This window comes from Oncorhynchus clarkii, chromosome 27, assembly GCF_045791955.1.
Source record: "Oncorhynchus clarkii lewisi isolate Uvic-CL-2024 chromosome 27, UVic_Ocla_1.0, whole genome shotgun sequence".
NCBI lineage: Eukaryota > Metazoa > Chordata > Actinopteri > Salmoniformes > Salmonidae > Oncorhynchus > Oncorhynchus clarkii.
In genome coordinates, this window is record NC_092173.1 from 34,119,242 (window position 1) to 34,143,414 (window position 24,173).

The 24,173-nt window shown below is 43.4% G+C and overlaps 1 protein-coding gene across 1 annotated transcript in view; it reads right to left on the reverse strand.

Annotated features, from left to right (window-relative positions):
• LOC139385398 (glutamate receptor 4-like) overlaps nt 1-24,173 on the reverse strand; it is a 240,726-nt gene that overhangs the window by 17,552 nt on the left and 199,001 nt on the right. The window contains exons 14-15 of the mRNA XM_071130462.1: nt 5,316-5,514; nt 2,535-2,782 (exon numbers count right to left, since the gene is read on the reverse strand). Coding sequence (XP_070986563.1) covers nt 2,535-2,782; nt 5,316-5,514 — 447 coding nt within the window. The remainder of the gene's footprint in view (nt 1-2,534; nt 2,783-5,315; nt 5,515-24,173) is intronic.

A 24,173-nucleotide genomic window follows, 5' to 3' on the forward strand; every position in this document is an offset into this window, starting at 1 on the left:
AAAAGGAATGATGCTACATAGACATCTCTCATACATATTATCATTTGAATTAACTACATATCTTACTATTAATAATAATCTTTATCAAAATCATCATCATCATGTCAAATCAGTGCTTTGAATGGCTTGCCGTGAGCAGGGGCTCTTGCCTGACATGCTCTCTCCCGTAGGTTTTCCCATGATCAGGAGAAGCCATAGACAGCAGTCGATAGTCCCAGAATAGTAAGGGGCCAGGTGGGGACCATCATCCACTGGCTGTCACTTTTCCCTCGGAAACAGAAAACCTTCATTTATCTGAGTGGAAAAGGAACCCTGGTAAAGGTGCAAGGGAGTGGGAGGACTTATTTGCAAGGTGCACAGGGGGAAGTTATAGGAACATTATAGAAAGGTGTCAGTAGTCCTGCTGCTATAGACACACACACACACTACAAATGTATGGATTTTAGTGTTTCAGGGCATCATCAATTAATTGGATTGTGGGAATTTGTTTCTTTTGATTGATTTGATTGATTTGATCTGCATTTTGGGGTGTTATGAAATAATTTGATAGTTTTCTGCTTTTTGTTCCCCCCGTTGGCCAGGCCCTTCAACATCCTGTTTCCTGTGTGTCTATAAATTCCCCCGGGTGGCTCTGGGAGTCATGGCAATGCCAAGGTGCTCCGCCCCTCTCCACGGCATCACCATTAGTAACTTCAATCACAATCGGTCTCAGTCCAAAAACAGATAGTATCTACATAACACTCTGAGAATGAAGGAATGAGACAGTCAAGACACCAAACGAGTGGACACATTACCTGATCAGTGGTCCTGTCAAAAGAAAGAGTGAGTGAAAGAAGAGAAATGGAGAGAGAGGGACGGGTGGAGAGACGGACAGACAGCAATACAACAGAGCAATGGAGCTAACAAGCATTAAATACCTTAACAACATAGACAGGGAGGGAGGGAGAATGAGTCAGAGAGGGAGAGAGTCAGACAGAGAGGGAGAAGAAGACGGAGAGGGAGAAGGAGACGGAGAGGGAGAAGGAGACAGAGAGGGAGAAGGAGACAGAGATAGAGAAGGAGAATGAGAGAGAGCTTGAGACAGAGAGGGAGAGAGTCATACAGAGATAGAGAAGGAGACAGAGAGGGAGAAGGAGAGGGAGAATGAGACAGAGAGGGAAAGAGTTAGACAGAGAGAGAGAAGGAGACGGAGAGGGAGACGGAGAGGGAAACGGAGACAGAGAAGGAGACAGAGGGGAGAAGGAGACAGAGGGGAGAAGGAGACAGAGAGGGAGAAGGAGACAGAGAGGGAGAGAGTCAGACAGAGAGAGAGAAGGAGATGGAGAGGGAGAGAGTCAGACAGAGAGAGAGAAGGAGACGGAGAGGGAGAAGGAGAAAGAGAGGGAGAAGGAGACAGAGAGGGAGAATGAGACGGAGAGGGAGAAGGAGACAGAGAGGGAGAGAGTCAGACAGAGAGAGAGAGAAGGAGACGGAGAGGGAGAAGGAGACGGAGAAGGAGACGGAGAGGGAGAAGGAGACGGAGAGAGAGAGAGTCAGACACAGAGAGAGAAGGAGACGGAGAGGGAGAAGGAGACGGAGAGGGAGAAGGAGACGGAGAGGGAGAAGGAGACGGAGAGGGAGTAGGAGACGGAGAGGGAGGCAGTGAAGGAGACAGAGAAGGAGACGGAGAGTGAGAAGGAGACAGAGAGGGAGAAGGAGAGAGGGAGAAGGAGACAGAGGGGGAGAGAGTCATACAGAGAGAGAGAAGGAGACGGAGTGGGAGAACGAGACAGAGATGGAGACAGAGAGGGAGAAGGAGGCAGTGAAGGAGACGGAGAAGGAGACAGAGATGGAGACAGAGAAGGAGAAGGAGGCAGTGAAGGAGACTGAGAGGGAGACGGAGAGGGAGAAGGAGACGGAGAGGGAGAAGAGGACAGAGAGGGAGAGAGGCAGAGGGAGAAGGAGACAGAGAGGGAGAGAGGCAGAGAGAGAAGGAGACAGAGAGAGAGAGAAGGAGACAGAGAGGGAGAAGGAAACAGAGAGGGAGAGGGAGAGAAATAAAATAACAAAGAGAGAGACAGACAGGGAGAGAAATGGAGGGAGAGAGAGAGACAGAGAGGGAGAAGGAGAGGGAGAAGGAGAAGGAGACAGAGAAGAGGACAGAGAGGGAGAGAGGCAGAGGGAGAAGGAGACAGAGAGTGAGAGAGGCAGAGAGAGAAGGAGACAGAGAGAGAGAAGGAGACATAGAGAGAGAAGGAGACAGAGAGGGAGAGGGAGAAGGAGGCAGAGAGGGAGAAGGAGGCAGAGAGGGAGAAGGAGACAGAGAGGGAGAAGGGGACAGAGAGGGAGAGAAATAAAGTAACAAAGAGAGAGACAGACAGGGAGAGAAATAGAGGGAGAAAGAGAGACAGAGAGAGAGAGAGAGATAGACATAGACCAGACGTAGACCAGACTTAGACACTACTAAGTGATCCAAAAAAAGGCACACCAGGGTAGGTGGAATACCATAACAACAGTTGAGTTGGGGACAACCATCGTTATACTACTCCACCCACCTTAGCTGTGAGCCTTTAGGTGTGGCAATGCCATATCCCTTGGAGTCCAGGTTGCCTCCAACCTTCATGGTGTCGCAGGGCTTGCGTTGTTCCGTGTACTCATTCATGGTGGACTCCAGGAGGAAAGCGTACTTCCCTTTGGACTTGCGGACGCGAGCTACGCCCTCCGCTGTGGTCTTAGCGAAGACAGAGGGCTCAGCAGACTTCATATAGGACCACATCTTCTCATATACAGCAATCTTTGACCTCTAAGAGAACAAAGGGCAGAGAGAAGGTGTTAGAGGTGAGCTTTAGGGTTAGTGATCCATCCATTCATCCACCCACCCACCCACCCATCCATTCATCTGTCCATCCATCCATCTATTCATCCATCAGCTGCAATGATCGCTGGTCCTGAAATATTGATGATCATCTGCAGCTGCTGTTCACAGGGCATTCAGAACCAACTGCCAGTGGACAGTGTAATAGTGGACAGTGTAATAGTGTAGAACCAACTGCTAGTGGACAGTGTAATATTGGACAGTGTAATAGTGTAGACCCATCTGCTAGTGGACAGTGTAATATTGTAGAACCAACTGCTAGTGGACAGTGTAATATTGGACAGTGTAATATTGTAGAACCATCTGCTAGTGGACAGTGTAATAGTGTAGAACCAACTGCTAGTGGACAGTGTAATAGTGTAGAACCAACTGCTAGTGGACAGTGTAATAGTGTAGAACCAACTGCTAGTGGACAGTGTAATAGTGGACAGTGTAATAGTGTAGAATCATCTGCTAGTGGACAGTGTAATAGTGGACAGTGTAATAGTGGACAGTGTAATATTGGACAGTGTTAAAGTGTAGAACCAACTGCTAGTGGACAGTGAAATAGTGGACAGTGTAATAGTGTAGAATCATCTGCTAGTGGACAGTGTAATATTGGACAGTGTAATAGTGGACAGTGTAATAGTGGACAGTGTAATAGTGTAGAACCATCTGCTAGTGGACAGTGTAATAGTGGACAGTGTAATAGTGGACAGTGTAATAGAGGACAGTGTAATAGTGGACAGTGTAATAGTGTAGATCCAACTGCTAGTGCACAGTGTAATAGTGGACAGTGTAATAGTGGACCGTGTAATAGTGGACAGTGTAATAGTGTAGAACCAACTGCTAGTGGACAGTGTAATAGTGGACAGTGTAATAGTGGACAGTGTAATAGTGTAGATCCAACTGCTAGTGGACAGTGTAATAGTGGACAGTGTAATAGTGGACAGTGTAATAGTGTAGATCCAACTGCTAGTGGACAGTGTAATAGTGGACAGTGTAATAGTGGACAGTGTATTAGTGGACAGTGTAATAGTGGATAGTGTAATAGTGTAGATCCAACTGCTAGTGGACAATGTAATAGTGGACAGTGTAATAGTGTAGAACCAACTGCTAGTGGACAGTGTAATAGTGTAGAACCAACTGCTAGTGGACAGTGTAATAGTGGACAGTGTAATAGTGGACAGTGTAATAGTGTAGAACCAATTGCTAGTGGACAGTGTAATAGTGTAGAACCAACTGCTAGTGGACAGTGTAATAGTGGACAGTGTAATAGTGTAGAACCATCTTTTAGTGGACAGTGTAATAGTGGACAGTGTAATAGTGGACAGTGTAATAGTGGACAGTGTAATAGTGGACAGTGTAATAGTGGACAGTGTAATAGTGTAGAACCAACTGCTAGTGGACAGTGTAATAGTGTAGAACCAACTGCTAGTGGACAGTGTAATAGTGTAGAATCATCTGCTAGTGGACAGTGTAATAGTGTAGAACCAACTGCTAGTGGACAGTGTAATAGTGGACAGTGTAATAGTGGACAGTGTATTAGTGGACAGTGTAATAGTGGACAGTGTAATAGTGTAGAACCAACTGCTAGTGGACAGTGTAATAGTGGACAGTGTAATAGTGGACAGTGTAATAGTGTAGAACAGACCCTGTTGTACACACAACTTCATGCTTGGTCTTAGTGTTCTGCAGTGTGTGTGTGTGTGTGTGTGTGTGTGTGTGTGTGTGTGTGTGTGTGTGTGTGTGTGTGTGTGTGTGTGTGTGTGCGCGCGCGCGTGTATGTTTGTGTGTCTGCTTGGTGTAGCGAAGAATGAAAATAACAAGCTGGGGAACAAATTGTCATTCTCCATAACCGTCGATTCTCGCTTGTTTTTATCCTGTCTTTTTCTCTCTGTCTGTTATGAAGTGTTATTCCCTCTGTCCTTTAGGGACACCATAAGCCTTAGCGTTAGCCAATGAGCCACAGCCTGGAGTAGAGATGTCGGTGTGTGTGCCTCGCTGGGATTTGCTTGGGTATGACAGACATCTATCCCATGATAATGTCAGTGACTTCTGTCCGAACCAGTGAGCCTCCCCCCACTCTCTCGCTCTCTCTCTCTTTCTCTCTCTCTGGCCAACATTTTCAATGTCGTGGCTTTAAGAAATCAGTGGGGAAAAATCCATACGCGCGCGTGCACACACACATACGCACTCCAACACGCACGCACGCACGCACACCAACCCACACACACACACACACACACACACACACACACACACACACACACACACACACACACACACAATTAATAGTGGTGAATCCCTCACACAGTAAATAGATTCTTCACCCTCCACAGATTTCCGCCTGCTCGTTATGTTGATGATGCTAACGCTGCTCACAGATGCACACTCTGTCTGCTACTGCCAGGCCCTAACTATTCACATACACACACGTGTGTGTGTTTGTGTATGTGCAAGCTTGTGTGTGTGTCCTCACCCTGAAGAACTCCTTGGTGGAGCCTGAGTCCAGTGTTCCGTAGGCGATCTCCGTCTGCTTGGCCAGATCCTCAGCACTCTCTATGGGCGACACCATCCTCTCCACTGTGAGGAAGGCAGCCAGGTTGGCCGTGTAGGACGAGATGATGATGAGAGTGAAGAACCACCACACGCCCCCCACTATACGCCCCGACAGAGACCTGAGAGGAGAAGGAGGGAAAGAAAGAGGGGGTGAGAGAAAATTGAGGGAAAGTCAATGTGGTTACTCATAGATAATAAAGTACACACTCTTAGAAACAAAATGTTTTACATGGAACCGAAAAGGGTTAGACCTGGAACCAAAAGGGTTAGACCTGGAACCAAAAAGGGTTAGACCTGGAACCAAAAGGGTTAGACATGGAACCAAAAAGGGTTAGACCTGGAACCAAAAAGGGTTAGACCTGGAACCAAAAGGGTTAGACCTGGAACCAAAAAGGGTTAGACCTGGAACCAAAAAGGGTTAGACCTGGAACCAAAAAGGGTTAGACCTGGAACCAAAAGGGTTAGACCTGGAACCAAAAAGGGTTAGACCTGGAACCAAAAGGGATAGACCTGGAACCAAAAAGGGTTAGACCTGGAACCAAAAAGGGTTAGACCTGGAACCAAAAGGGTTAGACCTGGAACCAAAAAGGGTTAGACCTGAAACCAAAAGGGATAGACCTGGAACCAAAAGGGTTAGACCTGGAACCAAAAGGGTTAGACCTGGAACCAAAAGGGATAGACCTGGAACCAAAAGGGTTAGACCTGGAACCAAAAAGGGTTAGACCTGGAACCAAAAAGGGTTAGACCTGGAACCAAAAAGGGTTAGACCTGGAACCAAAAGGGTTAGACCTGGAACCAAAAGGGATAGACCTGGAACCAAAAGGGATAGACCTGGAACAAAAAAGGGTTAGACCTGGAACCAAAAAGGGTTAGACCTGGAACCAAAAAGGGTTAGACCTGGAACCAAAAGGGTTAGACCTGGAACCAAAAGGGTTAGACCTGAAACCAAAAGGGTTAGACCTGAAACCAAAAGGGTTAGACCTGGAACCAAAAGGGTTAGACCTGGAACCAAAAGGGTTAGACCTGGAACCAAAAATAGTTTTTCAAAGGTTTCTCCTACGGGGACAGCCAAAGACCCCTTTTAGGGTCTAGATAGCATTGTTTTCTCTAAGAGTGCAGTAAACAGAGACACAGTATATTGAGGCTCTCTATTTTGAGGCTTTGCTTCATTGGCACCACAGTGAGAGCAACAACACAGTCAAAGCAATTAACATTCAAACCAATTCAACCACCACCAGAACAAAAGGTAACATGAGTGCACTCTTTCATCTCCCCCTCACGATCTCTCTGTTTTCTCTCTCTCTCTGTTTATCTCCCTCTCTCTCCATAAGAGAGAATTTCAAAGTGTATGAAAGAGGCAGTGTTACTGGTTTATTTTGTTTGTTTTATTTGAGAGAGAGAGAGAGAGAGAGAGAGAGAGCAAGAGAGAGAAAGCAAGAGAGAGAATGGGAGGGAGAGAGAGTAAAAGAAGAGGGAAGCTTTGATTCTTCTTTAAATGTGAAGGAGATTACCCAGGCTCCCCAGAGGGTGGGAGAGGGGTGGGCCTTTCTCTTTCTCTCAAACAGAGAGCAGGAAACAACATTAAGTGTTAATTTCAAATCCAACAAATCCCTCTCAGCTTCCATGTAATACCCTCCTGTAAACCTGTGGCTATATTTATTACATTCCAATGGAAAGTGTATTGCATTAGAGCAACACAACATGTGAGAGTGTGTGTGATGTCCATTATTGACCTGGCTGTGCAGTTGTCTACAAAGGCCTTGTAACTTTGATCGCACACACTGTATTATCTGCATTTCTCTGTTTGTTTATACTGGTAACTACCAACAAGACATGTTAACTAACCTGTTTATACTGGTAACTACCAACAAGACATGTTAACTAACCTGTTTATACTGGTAACTACCAACAAGACATTTTAACTAACCTGTTTATACTGGTAACTACCAACAAGACATGTTAACTAACCTGTTTAAACTGGTAACTATCAACAAGACATGTTAACTAACCTGTTTATACTGGTAACTAGCAACAATACATTTTAACTAACCTGTTTATACTGGTAACTACCAACAAGACATGTTAACTAACCTGTTTATACTGGTAACTACCAACAAGACATGTTAACTAACCTGTTTATACTGGTAACTACCAACAAGACATGTTAACTAACCTGTTTATACTGGTAACTACCAACAAGACATTTTAACTAACCTGTTTATACTGGTAACTACCAACAACACATGTTAACTAACCTGTTTATACTGGTAAATATCAACAAGACACTTTAACTAACCTGTTTGTTTTTACTGGTAACTACCAACAAGACACTTTAACTAACCTGTTTCTATTGATAACTACCAACAATACACTTTAACTAACCTGTTTATACTGGTAACTACCAACAAGACACTTTAACTAACCTGTTTGTTAATATTGGTAACTACCAACAATACATTTTAACTAACCTGTTTATACTGGTAACTACCAACAATACATTTTAACTAACCTGTTTAGACAGGTAACTATCAACAAGACATGTTAACTAACCTGTTTATACTGGTAACTACCAACAAGACATGTTAACTAACCTGTTTATACTGGTAACTACCAACAAGACATTTTAACTAACCTGTTAATACTGGTAACTACCAACAATACATTTTAACTAACCTGTTTATACAGGTAACTATCAACAAGACATGTTAACTAACCTGTTTATACTGGTAACTACCAACAAGACATGTTAACTAACCTGTTTATACTGGTAACTACCAACAAGACATGTTAACTAACCTGTTTATACTGGTAACTACTAACAAGACATTTTAACTAACCTGTTCATACTGGTAACTACCAACAAGACACTTTAACTAACCTGTTTATACTGGTAACTACCAACAAGACATGTTAACTAACCTGTTTATACTGGTAACTACCAACAAGACACTTTAACTAACCTGTTTATACTGGTAACTATCAACAAGACATTTGAACTAACCTGTTTATACTGGTAACTACCAACAAGACATTTTAACTAACCTGTTTATACTGGTAAATATCAACAAGACACTTTAACTAACCTGTTTGTTAATATTGGTAACTACCAACAAGACACTTTAACTAACCTGTTTGTTTTTACTGGTAACTACCAACAAGACACTTTAACTAACCTGTTTCTATTGATAACTACCAACAATACACTTTAACTAACCTGTTTATACTGGTAACTACCAACAAGACACTTTAACTAACCTGTTTGTTAATATTGGTAACTACCAACAAGACATTTTAACTAACCTGTTTATACTGGTAACTACCAACAATAAATGTTAACTAACCTGTTTATACAGGTAACTATCAACAATACATTTTAACTAACCTGTTTATACTGGTAAATATCAACAAGACACTTTCACTAACCTGTTTGTTAATATTGGTAACTACCAACAAGACATTTTAACTAACCTGTTTATACTGGTAACTACCAACAAGACATTTTAACTAACCTGTTTATACTGGTAACTACCAACAAGACATGTTAACTAACCTGTTTATACTGGTAACTACCAACAAGACATGTTAACTACCCTGTTTATACTGGTAACTACCAACAAGACATGTTAACTAACCTGTTTATACTGGTAAATATCAACAAGACACTTTCACTAACCTGTTTGTTAATATTGGTAACTACCAACAAGACATTTTAACTAACCTGTTTATACTGGTAACTACCAACAAGACATTTTAACTAACCTGTTTATACTGGTAAATACCAACAGGACATTTTAACTAACCTGTTTATACTGGTAACTACCAACAAGACATTTTAACTAACCTGTTTATACTGGTAACTACCAACAATACATTTTAACTAACCTGTCTATACTGGTAAATATCAACAAGACACTTTAACTAACCCGTTTGTTTTTACTGGTAACTACCAACAAGACATGTTAACTAACCTGTTTATACTGGTAACTACCAACAAGACATGTTAACTAACCTGTTTATACTGGTAACTACCAACAAGACATGTTAACTACCCTGTTTATACTGGTAACTACCAACAAGACATGTTAAATAACCTGTTTATACTGGTAACTATCAACAATACATTTTAACTAACCTGTTTATACTGGTAAATATCAACAAGACACAATACATTTTAACTAACCTGTTTATACTGGTAACTACCAACAAGACATGTTAACTACCCTGTTTATACTGGTAACTACCAACAAGACACAGACATTGAGGCAACGTGATGGAACTGTCCTCCAAGGCGAGTGCTTAAAAGCACTCTTTTACGCTTAATTTATTTGCGATGCATAAGCAACATTTTCATAGCCTACCTTCTCTCCTATGGCAACCAGAAACTCATCCACAGTGACAGTAGCTTCAGTAACACACCTGAAGCCGTGCCGAAGTGACAGGGACGGTGTCCCCATGTGGGTCGCCATCCCCACCAAATCCAGGGCAATTCCAACAAGAAATGCAATATACCTAGTTTCACCACAAAACATTTAAGTAATAATAACCTTAATCATGCCTCAAAAAAGGAAAACCACCAAGAAAAGGAAACAAGAAGAAAACACAGGCGATCGAACTCCACACCAAACCCTCAGATTCCAAAAGCACTCCCAGCATGCACTGAGAGAGAGAGAGAGAGAGAGAGAGCGCGCGAGAGAGAGAGAGAAACAGTCCCTGTAGATAAGTTGATTTGGGTGGAGATGCAGAGTGAATTGGAATAAATTGTCACGCTATAGTGTTTCTGCATTCCACTTCTGTTCAACCTCACAATCATGCACACACACACACACACACACACACACACACACACACACACACACACACACACACACACACACACACACACACACACACACACACACACACACACGCACACACGCACATGCAAACGCACACGGTACGTGGTCTAGAATTACTGTCTCCTCTGCACAGAGAGAAAAGTATTTTGATCTTTTGGATGTGAGGGGGTTGTCCTTATAGCTAAGTACTCTGTGTGTGTGTTTGTGTGTGTGTGTGTGTGTGAGCGGACTGTGTTCTGATTAGACATAATAAAATGTATTCTTAATAATCTATCCTGCCTTAGTGCTTGATGCTCTTTTTACTCCTTTCTTAATAGTGTATCATTCAGCAGAGATCGTTAAAACCAACCAGATACATAACTCACTGTTGCGGTTATCATCAGACACAAAACAACACCACAATTACCTAGAATGACTTGAAAGCTCCATTTTCAGGAGTAATACTATCATTTGAACACACACACACACACACACACACACACACACACACACACACACACACACACACACACACAGTATTTCACAAAGCAATCAATAGAGTGCACTGGATTGTTGTCCATGACTAATGTTCCCGTAAAGCTCCCCTGCTGTCTTATAGCCCTCATCGTTCTTGTGGCTCTGTCTTTGCTTTGATATAGCTTATGACAGGCTACAGCACGTTATTATAGGCTTTGATAGCTTATGACAGGCTATAGCACGTTGTTATAGGCTTTGATAGCTAATGACAGGCTATAGCACGTTATTATAGGCTTTGATAGCTAATGACAGGCTATAGCACGTTATTATAGGCTATGATAGCTTATGACAGGCTATAGCACGTTGTTACAGGCTATGCTAGCTTACAACTGGCTCTCACACATAATTGCAGGCTATGATAGCTTACAATAGGCTATGCCACGTTATTATAGGCTATGATAGCCTGCAATATTGTTTCATAGCCTATTGTAAGCTATGATAGCTTACAACTGGCTATCACACATAATTGCAGGCTATGATAGATTACAACAGTCTAGCACACGTTATTACAGGCTATGATAGCGTACAATAGTCTATGACACGATATTACAGGCTATGATAGTTTACAACAGGCTATGATAACATGAATGTGCAAGTAGAGATACTGGAGTGCAAAGGAGCAAAATAAATAAATACATACAGTTTAGGGATGAGGTAGTTGGATGGGCTATTTACAGATGGGCTATGTACAGGTGCAGTGATCTGTGAGCTGCTCTGACAGCTGGTGCTTAAAGCTAGTGAGGGAGATATGATTCTCCAGCTTCAGTGATTTTTGTAGTTCGTTCCAGTCATTGGCAGCAGAGAACTGGAAGGAAAGGCGGCCAAAGGAAGAATTGGCTTTGGGGGTGACCAGTAAGATATACCTGCTGGAGCGCGTGCTACAGGTGGGGGCTGCTATGGTGACCAGTGAGCTGAGATAAGGCGGGGCTTTACCTAGCAAAGACTTGAAGATGACCTGAAGCCAGTGGGTTTGGCTGCGAGTATGAAGTGAGGGCCAACCAACGAGAGCATACAGGTCGCAGTGGTGGGTAGGAAATAGGGCTTTGGTGACAAAACTGTGATAGACTGCATCCAATTTGTTGAGTAGAGTGTTGGAGGCTATTTTGTAAGTGACATCGCCAAAGTCGAGGATCGGTAGGATGGTCAGTTTTACGAAGGTATGTTTGGCAGCGTGAGTGAAGGAGGCTTTGTTAAGAAATAGAAAGCTGATTCTAGTTGTAATTTTGGATTGGAGATGCTTATTGTGAGTCTGGAAGGAGAGTTTAAAGTCTAACCAGACACCTAGGTATTTGTAGTTGTCCACATATTCTAAGTCAGAACCGTCCAGAGTAGTGATGGTGACTTGCCAAAAGGACCCTTGTCGAAAAGACGTGAATAATTTTGGAGAGTTAAACAGTTAATGTGTTGATAATAATTGGGGAGCACGGAACTCAAATGCCTTTTGTTAATGCTGCCTCAGGGTACGCGTCTCCAATTTGTTCAATGTCCAATGAAGGTCGTTGACAGCATTCTTCGTATCGGCCTGGGGCGGGATGTACACAGCCGTGGCATTAATCACTGAGAACTCTCTCGGAAGGTCAAATGGCTGACATTTGATGAGTCGACAAGTCGGGAGAGCAGAAGCTCGCAAGTTCCTGTACGTTTTCCCCATCACACCACTTGTTATTGGTTAAAAAGCAGACGCAACAGCAGTTGTTCATGCCAGAGAGAGCCCGCTTCTTATCCACTCGATGAACTGTAAACCCTGCTGGTTGTATATAATCAGTCAAGTCTCAGAATGTGATGTCCCTCTGGAAGGAGATCCTCACTCTGAGTTCGTCAACTTTATTCACTAGTAAACATTGGCGAGTAGTATGACATGATGACATGAAGATGGAAAGAGATGGAGATAAAGAGACATGGAGATAGAGAGACATGGAGATAGAGAGACATGGAGATAGAGAGACATGGAGATAGAGAGACATGGAGATAGGGAGACATGGAGATAGGGAGACATGGAGATAGGGAGACATGGAGATAGGGAGACATGGAGATAGGGAGACATGGAGATAGGGAGACATGGAGAAAGAGAGACATGGAGATAGAGATACATGGAGATAGAGAGACATGGAGATAGAGAGACATGGAGATAGAGAGACATGGAGATAAAGAGACATGGAGATAAAGAGACATGGAGATAGAGAGACATGGAGATAGAGAGACATGGAGATAGAGAGACATGGAGAAAGAGAGACATGGAGATAGAGATACATGGAGAAAGAGAGACATGGAGATAGAGATACATGGAGATAGAGAGACATGGAGATAGAGAGACATGGAGATAGAGAGACATGGAGATAAAGAGACATGGAGATAAAGAGACATGGAGATAGAGAGACATGGAGATAGAGAGACATGGAGATAAAGAGACATGGAGATAAAGAGACATGGAGATAGAGAGACATGGAGATAGAGAGACATGGAGATAGAGAGACATGGAGATAAAGAGACATGGAGATAAAGAGACATGGAGATAAAGAGACATGGAGATAGAGAGACATGGAGATAGAGAGACATTGAGATAAAGAGACATGGAGATAAAGAGACATGGAGATAGAGAGACATGGAGATAGAGAGACATGGAGATAGAGAGACATGGAGATAAAGAGACATAGAGATAGAGAGACATGGAGATAATATCAGGTTTCAGGTAAGACCCAAGTGCAGACTGTGTTGAAGTAACAATGTTTATTGTAACAACAGGGGCAGGCAAACGACAGGTCAGGCAGGCAGGGGTCGATAATCCAGAGTAGTGGGGCCAAGGTACAGGACGGCAGGCAGGCCCATGGTCAGGTCAGGAAGAGGTCGGGAATCCAGAGTAAAGGCAAAGGCGCAGGACGGCAGGCAGGCTCAGAGTCAGGTCAGGCAAGGGTCAAAACCAGGAGGATGAGATAAAGAGAGACTGGGGAATAGCAGGGGCTGAGACAAAACACTGGTTGACTTGAACAAACAAGACCAACTGGTACAGACTGACAGAAAACACAGGTATAAATACTCAAGGGATAAGTGGGGAAGATGGGAGACACCTGGAGGGGGGTGGAGACAAGCACAAGGACAGGTGAAACAGATCAGGGTGTGACAGATAGAGAGTGATGGAGATAGAGAGACATTGAGATGTGATGCAGAGAATGATGGAAAGAGAGAAGTTGCAGTGAGATGTACTGTGGTATTGTGGTTTTATTCCTGACCTTGTGAGCTAATGAATAAGTGAACAGGTCTGTTGGCCTCAGTAGACAGAGGGGAGAGTTATTCAGTAGACAGAGGGGAGAGTTATTCAGTAGACAGAGGGGAGAGTTATTCAGTAGACAGAGGGGAGAGTTATTCAGTAGACAGAGGGGACAGTTATTCCGTAGACAGAGGGGAGAGTTATTCAGTAGACAGAGGGGAGAGTTATTCAGTAGACAGAGGAGAGAGTTATTCAGTAGTTAGAGGGGACAGTTATTCAGTAGACAGAGGGGAGAGTTATTCAGTAGACAGAGGGGAGAGTTATTCAGTAGTTAGAGGAGAGAGTTATTCAGTAGTTAGAGGGGAGAGTTATTCATGTCATTAGGTGTATATTATTTGGGTGTATATTAAATAATAATAGAGTAATGGAAGGCCATTACTCTATTATTATTTAATATACACCCAAATCCACTTGGCCACCCACACAAACACCCTAACCCAGACACCTACACACACACCCTAACCCAGACACCTACACACACACCCTAAACCAGACACCTACACACACACCCTAACCCAGACACCTAAACACACACCCTAACCCAGACACCCACACACACACCCTAACCCAGACACCTAAACACACACACTAACCCAGACACCTACACACACACCCTAAACCAGACACCTACACACACACCCTAACCCAGACACCTAAACACACACCCTAACCCAGACACCCACACACACACCCTAACCCAGACACCTAAACACACACCCTAAACCAGACACCTACACACACACCCTAACCCAGACACCCACACACACACCCTAACCCAGACACCCACACACACACCCTAACCCAGACACCTAAACACACACCCTAACTCAGACACCTAAACACACACCCTAAACCAGACACCCACACACACACCATAACCCAGACACCTACACACACACACCATAACCCAGACACCTACACACAAACCCTAACCCAGACACCTACACACACACCCTAACCCAGACACCCACACACACACCCTAACCCAGACACCCACACACACCCTAACCCAGACACCCACACACACCCTAACCCAGACACCTACACACCCACCCTAACCCAGACACCCACACACACACCCTAACCCAGACACCTACACACATCCTAACCCAGACACCCACACACACACACACTAACCCAGACACCTACACACACCCTAACCCAGACACCTACACACACACCCTAACCCAGACACTTACACACACACCCTAACCCAGACACCCACACACACACCCCAACCCAGACACCTACACACACACCCTACCCCAGACACCTAAACACACACCCTAACCCAGACACCTACACATACACCCTAACCCAGACACCTACACATACACCCTAACCCAGACACCCACACACACACCCTAACCCAGACACCTACACACACACCCTAACCCAGACACCTACACACACACCCTAACACAGACACCTACACACACACACCCTAACCCAGACACCTGCACACACACCCTAACCCAGACACCAACACACACCCTAACCCAGACACCTACACACACACCCTAACCCAGACACCTACACACACCCTAACCCAGACATCTACACACACACCCTAACCCAGACAACCACACACACACCCTAACCCAGACACCTACACACACCCTAACCCAGACACCTACACACACCCTAACCCAGACAACTACACACACACCCTAACCCAGACACACACACACACCCTAACCCAGACACCTACACATACAGACACACACCTTAACCCAGACACCTACACACACACCCTAAACCAGACACCTACACACACCCTAACCCAGACACCTACACACACCCTAACCCAGACACCTACACACACACCATAACCCAGACACCTACACACACCCTAACCCAGACACCTACACACACACCCTAACCCAGACACCTACACACACCCTAACCCAGACACCTACACACACACCCTAACCCAGACACCTAAACACACACCCTAACCCAGACACCCACACACACACCCTAACCCAGACACCTACACACACCCTAACCCAGACACCTACACACACACCCTAACCCAGACACCCACACACACCCTAACCCAGACACCCACACACACACACACACACACACACACCTTAACCCAGACACCTACACACACACACACACACACCTTAACCCAGACACCTACACACACACCCTAACCCAGCCACCTACACACACCCTAACCCAGACACCTACACACACCCTAACCCAGACACCTACACACACACCCTAACCCAGACACCTACACACACACACCCTTTCCCAGACACCTACACACACCCTAACCCAGACACCTACACACACACCCTAACCCAGACACCTACACACACACCCTAACCCAGACACCTACACACACACCCTAACCCAGACACCCACACACACACCCTAACCCAGACACCTACACACACCCTAACCCAGACACCTACACACACACCCTTTCCCAGACACCTACACACACCCTAACCCAGACACCTACACACACCCTAACCCAGACACCCACACACACACTAACCCATACACCTACACACACACCCTAACCCAGACACCTACACACACCCTAACCCAGACACCTACACACACACCCTAACCCAGACACCTACACACACCCCAACCCAGACACCTACACGCACCCTAACGCAGACACCTACACACACCCTAACGCAGACACCTACACACACCCTAACCCAGACACCCACACACACCACACAGCTGTAATTTCAGTGGTTTATTGACAGGTTAAAGGTCTTTCCCTCAGAAAAATAAAGAGGAACGGTGATCAAGAATTAACTGCATGAAATAACCTGAAGATATTTTTCTCTCTCACTCTTCTCAAAGATTCTCATTTTCATTCTTAACCTCTCTCCTTCCTTCTCTCTCTCTCGGTCTCCCCCTCTCTCTCGCTCTCAGTCTCTCCCTCTCTCCCTTGTTCCAAAGCTCAGAGGAAGAGAGAGAGAGAGAGAGTGAGAGAGAGGGGAACGAGAGAGTGCGAGAGAGAGAGAGCAGGCGAGAGAGTGACAGTGAGAGAGAGAACAGGCGAGAGAGAGAGAAGGCGAGAGAGAGAGGGCGAGAGAGTGAGAGTGAGTGACTGTTTTCCAGCCCACCCAAGCATGACCCGACCATTGAGAATGATTTAAACCGTTTTTGAGGGGCGGAGCTGGTGATTCTGCTCCATCAGAGACATGACAGGGTGTCGCATCACCATCTCAAGGTCACCCTCACTGTGAGCTAACGTTAGCTGGCTGGGTCGCTAGCTAACGTTATGTGTATGATCTTATTCTTTGAATCTCAGACACAGTTGCTTGACCAGTAATAGCGATAGAACCTGGTGGTTAGCTACCTGCAGATTCATGCAGCGTAGTAACATCATCAGTTGTGATTATGGTCCATTGTGTAGCTAGCTAGCTAGCATACTTTTGAAAAACTGGATGATTACTTCCAGGATTACTTTTAAATTCAGGAAGGATGTTTTTGGGAAAAGTTCTTTGACACTTCTGTTTTCTCAAGACATTCAAATCAGCATTGAAAAAAGGCAAAAGTTCAAGTTTGTTCCAACTGAGCGAGTCTGACCACAACTCAGAGACCACTATGATGACACAACAAATGTGTTTGGATCGCGGGAAAAGAGCAGGAACAGGCTTTTGTAGGCTACAGTCCAAGCTATGTCTTCCAATGGTGTGACTGCTGTCGGTATCCAAAGATTATCAAACTTGAATAAACGCTTGGAGGTAAGGATGACAGCAGTGGTGGAGTCTACGGCGATACCGATATCACTAATTACTGATATCTACATAGCGCATAAATGTGAATCACATTGCTGCTCTCTCGTTTAGCTATTTGCGCCTTAAGGATTTGTTGTGGATGTCTGTTCACATATTTAAATGGTAATTTGAATCCAAAAATGGTTGAATTCAAGAAGTTGAAGCTGCCTATTTTTATTCAACTAGGAAAGTCAGTTAAGAACAAATTCTTATTTACAATGATGGCCAAACCCGGATGGCGCTGGGCCAATTGTGCACTGTCCTATGGAACTCCCAATCACGTCCGGTTGTAATACAGCCTGGTTTCGAACCAGGGACTGTAGTGACACCTCTTGCACTGAGATGCAGTACCATAGACCACTGCACCCTATCAATAATTGTTTCTGAAACCAGTGGACAGCCAGTGAAAAATGCGCTCATGCAACAGCTGCATAGTGCGGATCCCAGCCTATGGAATAAAAGTAGAGCTTTTATTACACAATCTAATTCATGCTGAAAATAAAGTTACATCCATAGGCCCAATGGACACATTATTAAACTCTTACACTTTTTATAAACTTAAAGAGTAAATCTGTAGTTACTACATCCATTTTTGGACTTAAAGTAGAACGTTCTAAGTTCCTCGGCGTACACATCATGGACAAACTGAAATGGTCCACCCACACAGACAGTGTGGTGAAGAAGGCACCACAGCGCCTCTTCAACCTCAGGAGGCTGAAGAAAATTTGGCTTGTCACCTAAAACCCTCACAAACTTTTACAGATGCACAATTGAGAGCATCCTGTTGGGCTGTATCACCACATGGTACTGCAACTGCACCGCCCACAACAGCAAGGCTCTCCAGAGGATGGTGCGATCGACACAGCGCATCACCGGGGACAAACTACCTGCCCTCCAGGACACCTACAGCAACCGATGTCACAGGAAGGCCAAAAAGATCATCAAGGACAACAACCACCCGATCCACTGCCTGTTCCCACTGCTACCATCCAAAAGGTGAGGTCAGTACAGGTGCATAAAATTGGGACTGAGAGACTGAAAAACAGCTTCTATCTCAAGGCCATTAGACTGTTAAACAGCCATCACTAACACAGAGAGGTTGCTGCCTATATACAGACTTGAAGTCATTGACTACTTTAATAAATGGATCACTAGTCACTTTAATAATGTTTACATATTATTATATTATACATTATACACATATTATACATTACTCATCTCATATGTATACACTGTATTTTATACCATATATTGCATATTGCCTATGCCACTCTGTCATTGCTCATCCATATATTTATACAGTATGTATATATTCTTATTCCATTCTTTACTTAGATTTGTGTGTATTAGGTACTTGTGGTGGAATTGTTAGATTAGATTAAGATTAAGCATTTTGCTACACTTGATAGCTAAGGAGATGGAGAAAACACCTGTCTCCGGATTACATCTTGAAACTAAGGGCAACCATGGCAGGGAGAAGCATCCATGATGTATACGGACAAGATAGTCTAGCTATTTACATTTTCAGATATTACACGTTTCTAATTTTGACAGAAAGTTGTTTTCATTTCAAGTTAAAGTGTACTCTTAGCTAGCTAGCTAACATTAGCTGGCTGGCTCGCTAGCTAATGTTACGTGTAGGATCTTATTACTCATATCTCAGAGCCATTTGCTTTGCTAGTTATAGCCTAATGTTGGCTAGCTAACATTGAACCTGGTTGGCTAGCTACCTGCAGATTCATGCAGGGTTGTAACGTCATGAGTTGGGATTATGGTTCATTGTTTACCTAGCTAGCTAGCTAGCTACATGTCTTAACAAAATACTCCATTATGCAAGTAACCATTTCAATAGAATGTCACTGGGACAACTGTTCATAGACGTAGCTGCTCCGATTTCAGAGCACTCTTGTCGAATTTATGAACGCTCAACACCCGTTGAATGTGGCCGGTGTCAGTAAACGTTGGCAAAAAAGCCTAACCAGCTCTGCTAGGGTGAGTAAAATGGTCAGTGAGCTGTTTTCTCATTTTTGTCTAGAAGTAGCTCGCAAGCTAGCCAACGTTAGCCAAACGTTAGCTTGGGTGCTTGACTGTTGTTGTTAGTACAGAACGCTCAAATCAACACTTAAAGAGATGTGTGGGGCTAAAGCTTAAGAGGGTGTGAATGATGCTGAATGGGTGTAGACAAAGAAGAGCTCTCCAGTAGGTACCAAAACATTCAAAGGCAATTTTATCAAAAGTGAGTTTACAAGTTTAATAACTTTCAAAGCAGAATTACATTCCCATTGTTTCCTCAAATGCACTATATGATATACCATTTTGTAGCCCTGTGTCTCTGCTTTTATCCAATGTAAAAAAAAACTATTTAAAAATTTGCTACATAAGACCGAATCAAGGTAGTCGGTCACATTTTTTTACATTACAGCCTTATTCCAAAATTGATTAAATAAATGTTTTTCTTCAACAATCTACACACAATACCCCATAATGACAAAGTGAAAACAGGTTTTCAGAATTTTTTTCAAACGGATTAAATTAAAAAACAGAAATACCTTATTTACACAAGTATTCAGATCCTTTGGTATGAGACTCGAAATTGAGTTCAGGTGTATCCTGTTTCCATTCATCACCCTTGATGTGTTTCTACAACTTGATTGGAGTCCACCTGTGATAAATTTAATTGATTGGACATTTGGAAAGGCACACACCTGTCTGTATATGGTCCCACAGTTGACAGTGCATGTCAGCGCAAAAGCCAAGCCCTGAGGTCGAAGGAATTGTCCTTAGAGCTCCAAGACAGGATTGTGTCGAGGCACAGATCTGGGGAATGGTACCAACATATTTCTGCAGCATTGAAGGTCCCCAAGAACATAATGGCCTCCATTATTCTTAAATGGAAGAAGTTTGGAACGACCAAGACTCTTCCAGAGCTGACCACTCGGCCAAACTGAACAATCATGGGAGAAGGACCTTGGTCAGGCAGGTGACCAAGAACCTAATGGTCACTGACAGAGCTCCAGAGTTCATCTGTGGAGATGGGAAAACCTATCAGAAGGACAACCATCTCTGCAGCACTCCACCAATCAGGCCTTTATTGTAGAGTGGCCAGACGGAAGCCACTCCTCAGTAAAAGGCACATGACAGCCACTTCGTGTTTTACAAAAGGCACTTAATGGACTCTCAGACCATGAGAAACTATATGCTCTGGTCTTCCAAAAGGACAATGACCCTAAGCACACTGTCAAGACAATACAGGAGTGGATTCAGGACAAGTCTCTGAATGTCCCGAACTTGAACACGATCGAGCATCTCTGGAGAGACCTGAAAATAGCTGTGTGGCGACGCTCCCCATCCAACCTGACAGAGCTTGAGAGGATCTACAGAGAAGAATGGGAGAAACTCCCCAAATACAGGTGTGCCAAGCTTGTAGTGCCATACCCAAGACGACTCGAGGCTGTAATCGCAGACCCAACTGAGTAAAGGGTCTGAATACTTGTAAATGTCATATTTTTGTTTTATATTTTTAATACATTTGAACAAATGTCTGAACCTGTTTTGCTTTGTCATTACGGGTAGTACATGTAAATTGTTGAGGGATTTAAAAAAACATTCAAATCAATTTTAGAATAAGGCTGTAACGTAACAACGTGGAAAAAGTCAAGGGGACTGAATACTTTACGAATGCACTGTATATTCAAAACGCATACTGCCTCCAGCTCATTACAAAGTGGTGTGTGATGCTCTGAAGCGTGCCTAGTTACCTATGGACTTGAATGGGAAGTGCTCTTCAATTACCAATTGAGAAATAAAAATAGTAGCTATTTTTAATCATGAGCACGTTTTTGTTTTTTACGGCTACGGTGTTACGATTGCCTTTAGAATCTTTGCACAATGATTGTGCTAGTTAAATCATGTTTCACTCCAACAGCAACCAAAAGCTGTCTTAGTTGTGTCAGCAGCTCTCGCGCTTCATCTGCTGGTATTTACAGTATATCAATGAATAGGCTAAAATGCATTATTTCGTAATGGGATTTTTATTTTGTCCCATACAATTTTATTCAGCGGCTTAATATTTTTTTTTGTGGCCAAAAGCTGGCTATTACTGGCTAACGGAAACCATGGTTTGTGTGTGTGTGTGTGTGTGTGTGTGTCTGTGTGAGAGAGAGTGAGAGGAAGAATGTGTGTGAAGGTGTGTGTGTGTGTGGGTGAGGAATTAAGAAAGCAGTATGCACACGTACACACGCACGCACACACCACATATTATAAAGAAGAAAAACAAGACGTCAACTTTAGAAAATGTATTAAGTAGATTAGGCATGTAGTCATTATGATGCGATGTGTCTGCTAGAGGAAACAACAATGAACCCTGTGAGGAATGAACTGCAAGATAGAGAGAGAGGGGGCAGGAGAGAGAACGAAATAAAAAGAGTGGGGGAGAGAGAGACAGGGAGACAGGGAGGAACAGAGAGAGAGAGAGAGAGGGAGGAAGGGAGAGAGAGAGAGAGAGAGAGACTGTAAAGGTCTAAGTATAGGACTGTGTGTGAGAGAGAGATGCTCCTTCTCAGACTGCAGTGATCACTGCAGCAGGGAAACAGAGACTGACACTGAATACAAATGATCCTATAGACATTCAATACACTCACAACACAGTATACCAATATACTTAGAAACCCCAAATCACAACACACACACACACAATCACAAGCACTCATACTCAATCCAGAAATGGAACCACCTAGCTACAGACTGTATTGATCCAGAAATGAGACCTCTCATTTCTGGATCAATACAGACTGTATTGATCCAGAAATGAGACCACCTAGCTACAGACTGTATTGATCCAGAAATGAGACCGCCTAGCTACAGACTGTATTGATCCAGAAATGAGACAACCTATCTGTATTTTAGAGAATAGGCTTCATATAGAGGTGGACTGGTAGTGGGGTGATTTAAAATCTCTCTAGGGTACGTGGGACGCTAGCGTCCCATCTGGCCAACATCCAGTGAGGTTGCAGAGCGCCAAATTCAATTACAGAAATGCGCATTATAAAAATTCCGAAAACAAAACATATTTTACATAGGTTTAAAGACTAACTTCTTGTTAAACCAACCACAGTGTCTAATTTATAAAATGTTTTTCCCGCGAAAGCATACCTAGCCCAGAACATACCTAGCCCAAAACATAGCCCAGTTGACAAATTATTACAAACAGTAACCAGCCAAGCAGAAGCGTTACAAAACTCAGTGCTAGAGATACAATTAATCCCTTACCTTTGATGATCTTCATATGGTGGCAATTAGAAGACATTCATTTACTCAATAAATGTTCCTTAAATGTCTCTTTATATCCAAAAACCTCAGTTTTGTTAGCGCGTTTTCTTCAGTAATCCACAGGCTCAAACTCAGTCAAAACAATCAGACAAAAAAATCCCAATTGTATCTGTAAAGTTCATAGAAACATGTCAAACAATGTTTATATTCAATCCTCAGGTTGTTTTTAGCCTAAATGATCTATAATATTTCAAACGGGACAATAACGTCATCATAATAAAAGGTAAACAAGAAATGCACATGCACCTGAAAAAGCTCTGCGACATGTTAGGGTCCACTCGTTCAGACTGGTCTTACTCCCTCATTTATAAGAGTACAAGCCTGAAACAATTTCTAAAGACTGTTGACATCTAGTGGAAGGCATAGGAACTGCAAATTGAGTCCTAAGTCAATGGATACTGTAATGGCACTGTATAGAAAACTACAAAACCCCAAAAAAACTACTTCTTGAATGGATTTTTCTCACGTTTTCGCCCGCTAGATCAGTTCTGTTATACTCACAGACACTATTATAACAGTTTTGGAAACTTTGGAGTGCTTTCTATCCAAATCTACCAGTTATATGCGTATCATATCTTTTGGGCATGCTTTTCATCCAAAATTCAGAATGCTGCCCCCTACCCTAGAGAGGTTAAATTGCTAACGTTGGCATTAGAATAACGTTGGGTATAGAATAACATTGGCTATAGAATAACATTGGCTATAGAATAACGTTGGCTATAGAATAACATTGGCTATAGAATAACATTGGCTATAGAATAACATTGGCTATAGAATAACATAGGCTATAGAATAACATTGGCTATAGAATAACATTGGCTATAGAATAACGTTGGCTATAGAATAACATCGGATATACAATAACATTGGCTATAGAATAACATTGGCTATAGAATAAGTATGAGATTAGCATATCATTGTGGGACGGTTATTACTCCCATTCACACATGGGGACAGGGGGACAAGCAGGTGTGTGTATGATTATGTGTGTGTATGTATGTGTGTGTGTGTGTGTGTCTGCCATTACGAGGGCTGAGGCTGGAATTGGACTGTCACTCAAACTCATGGAGATT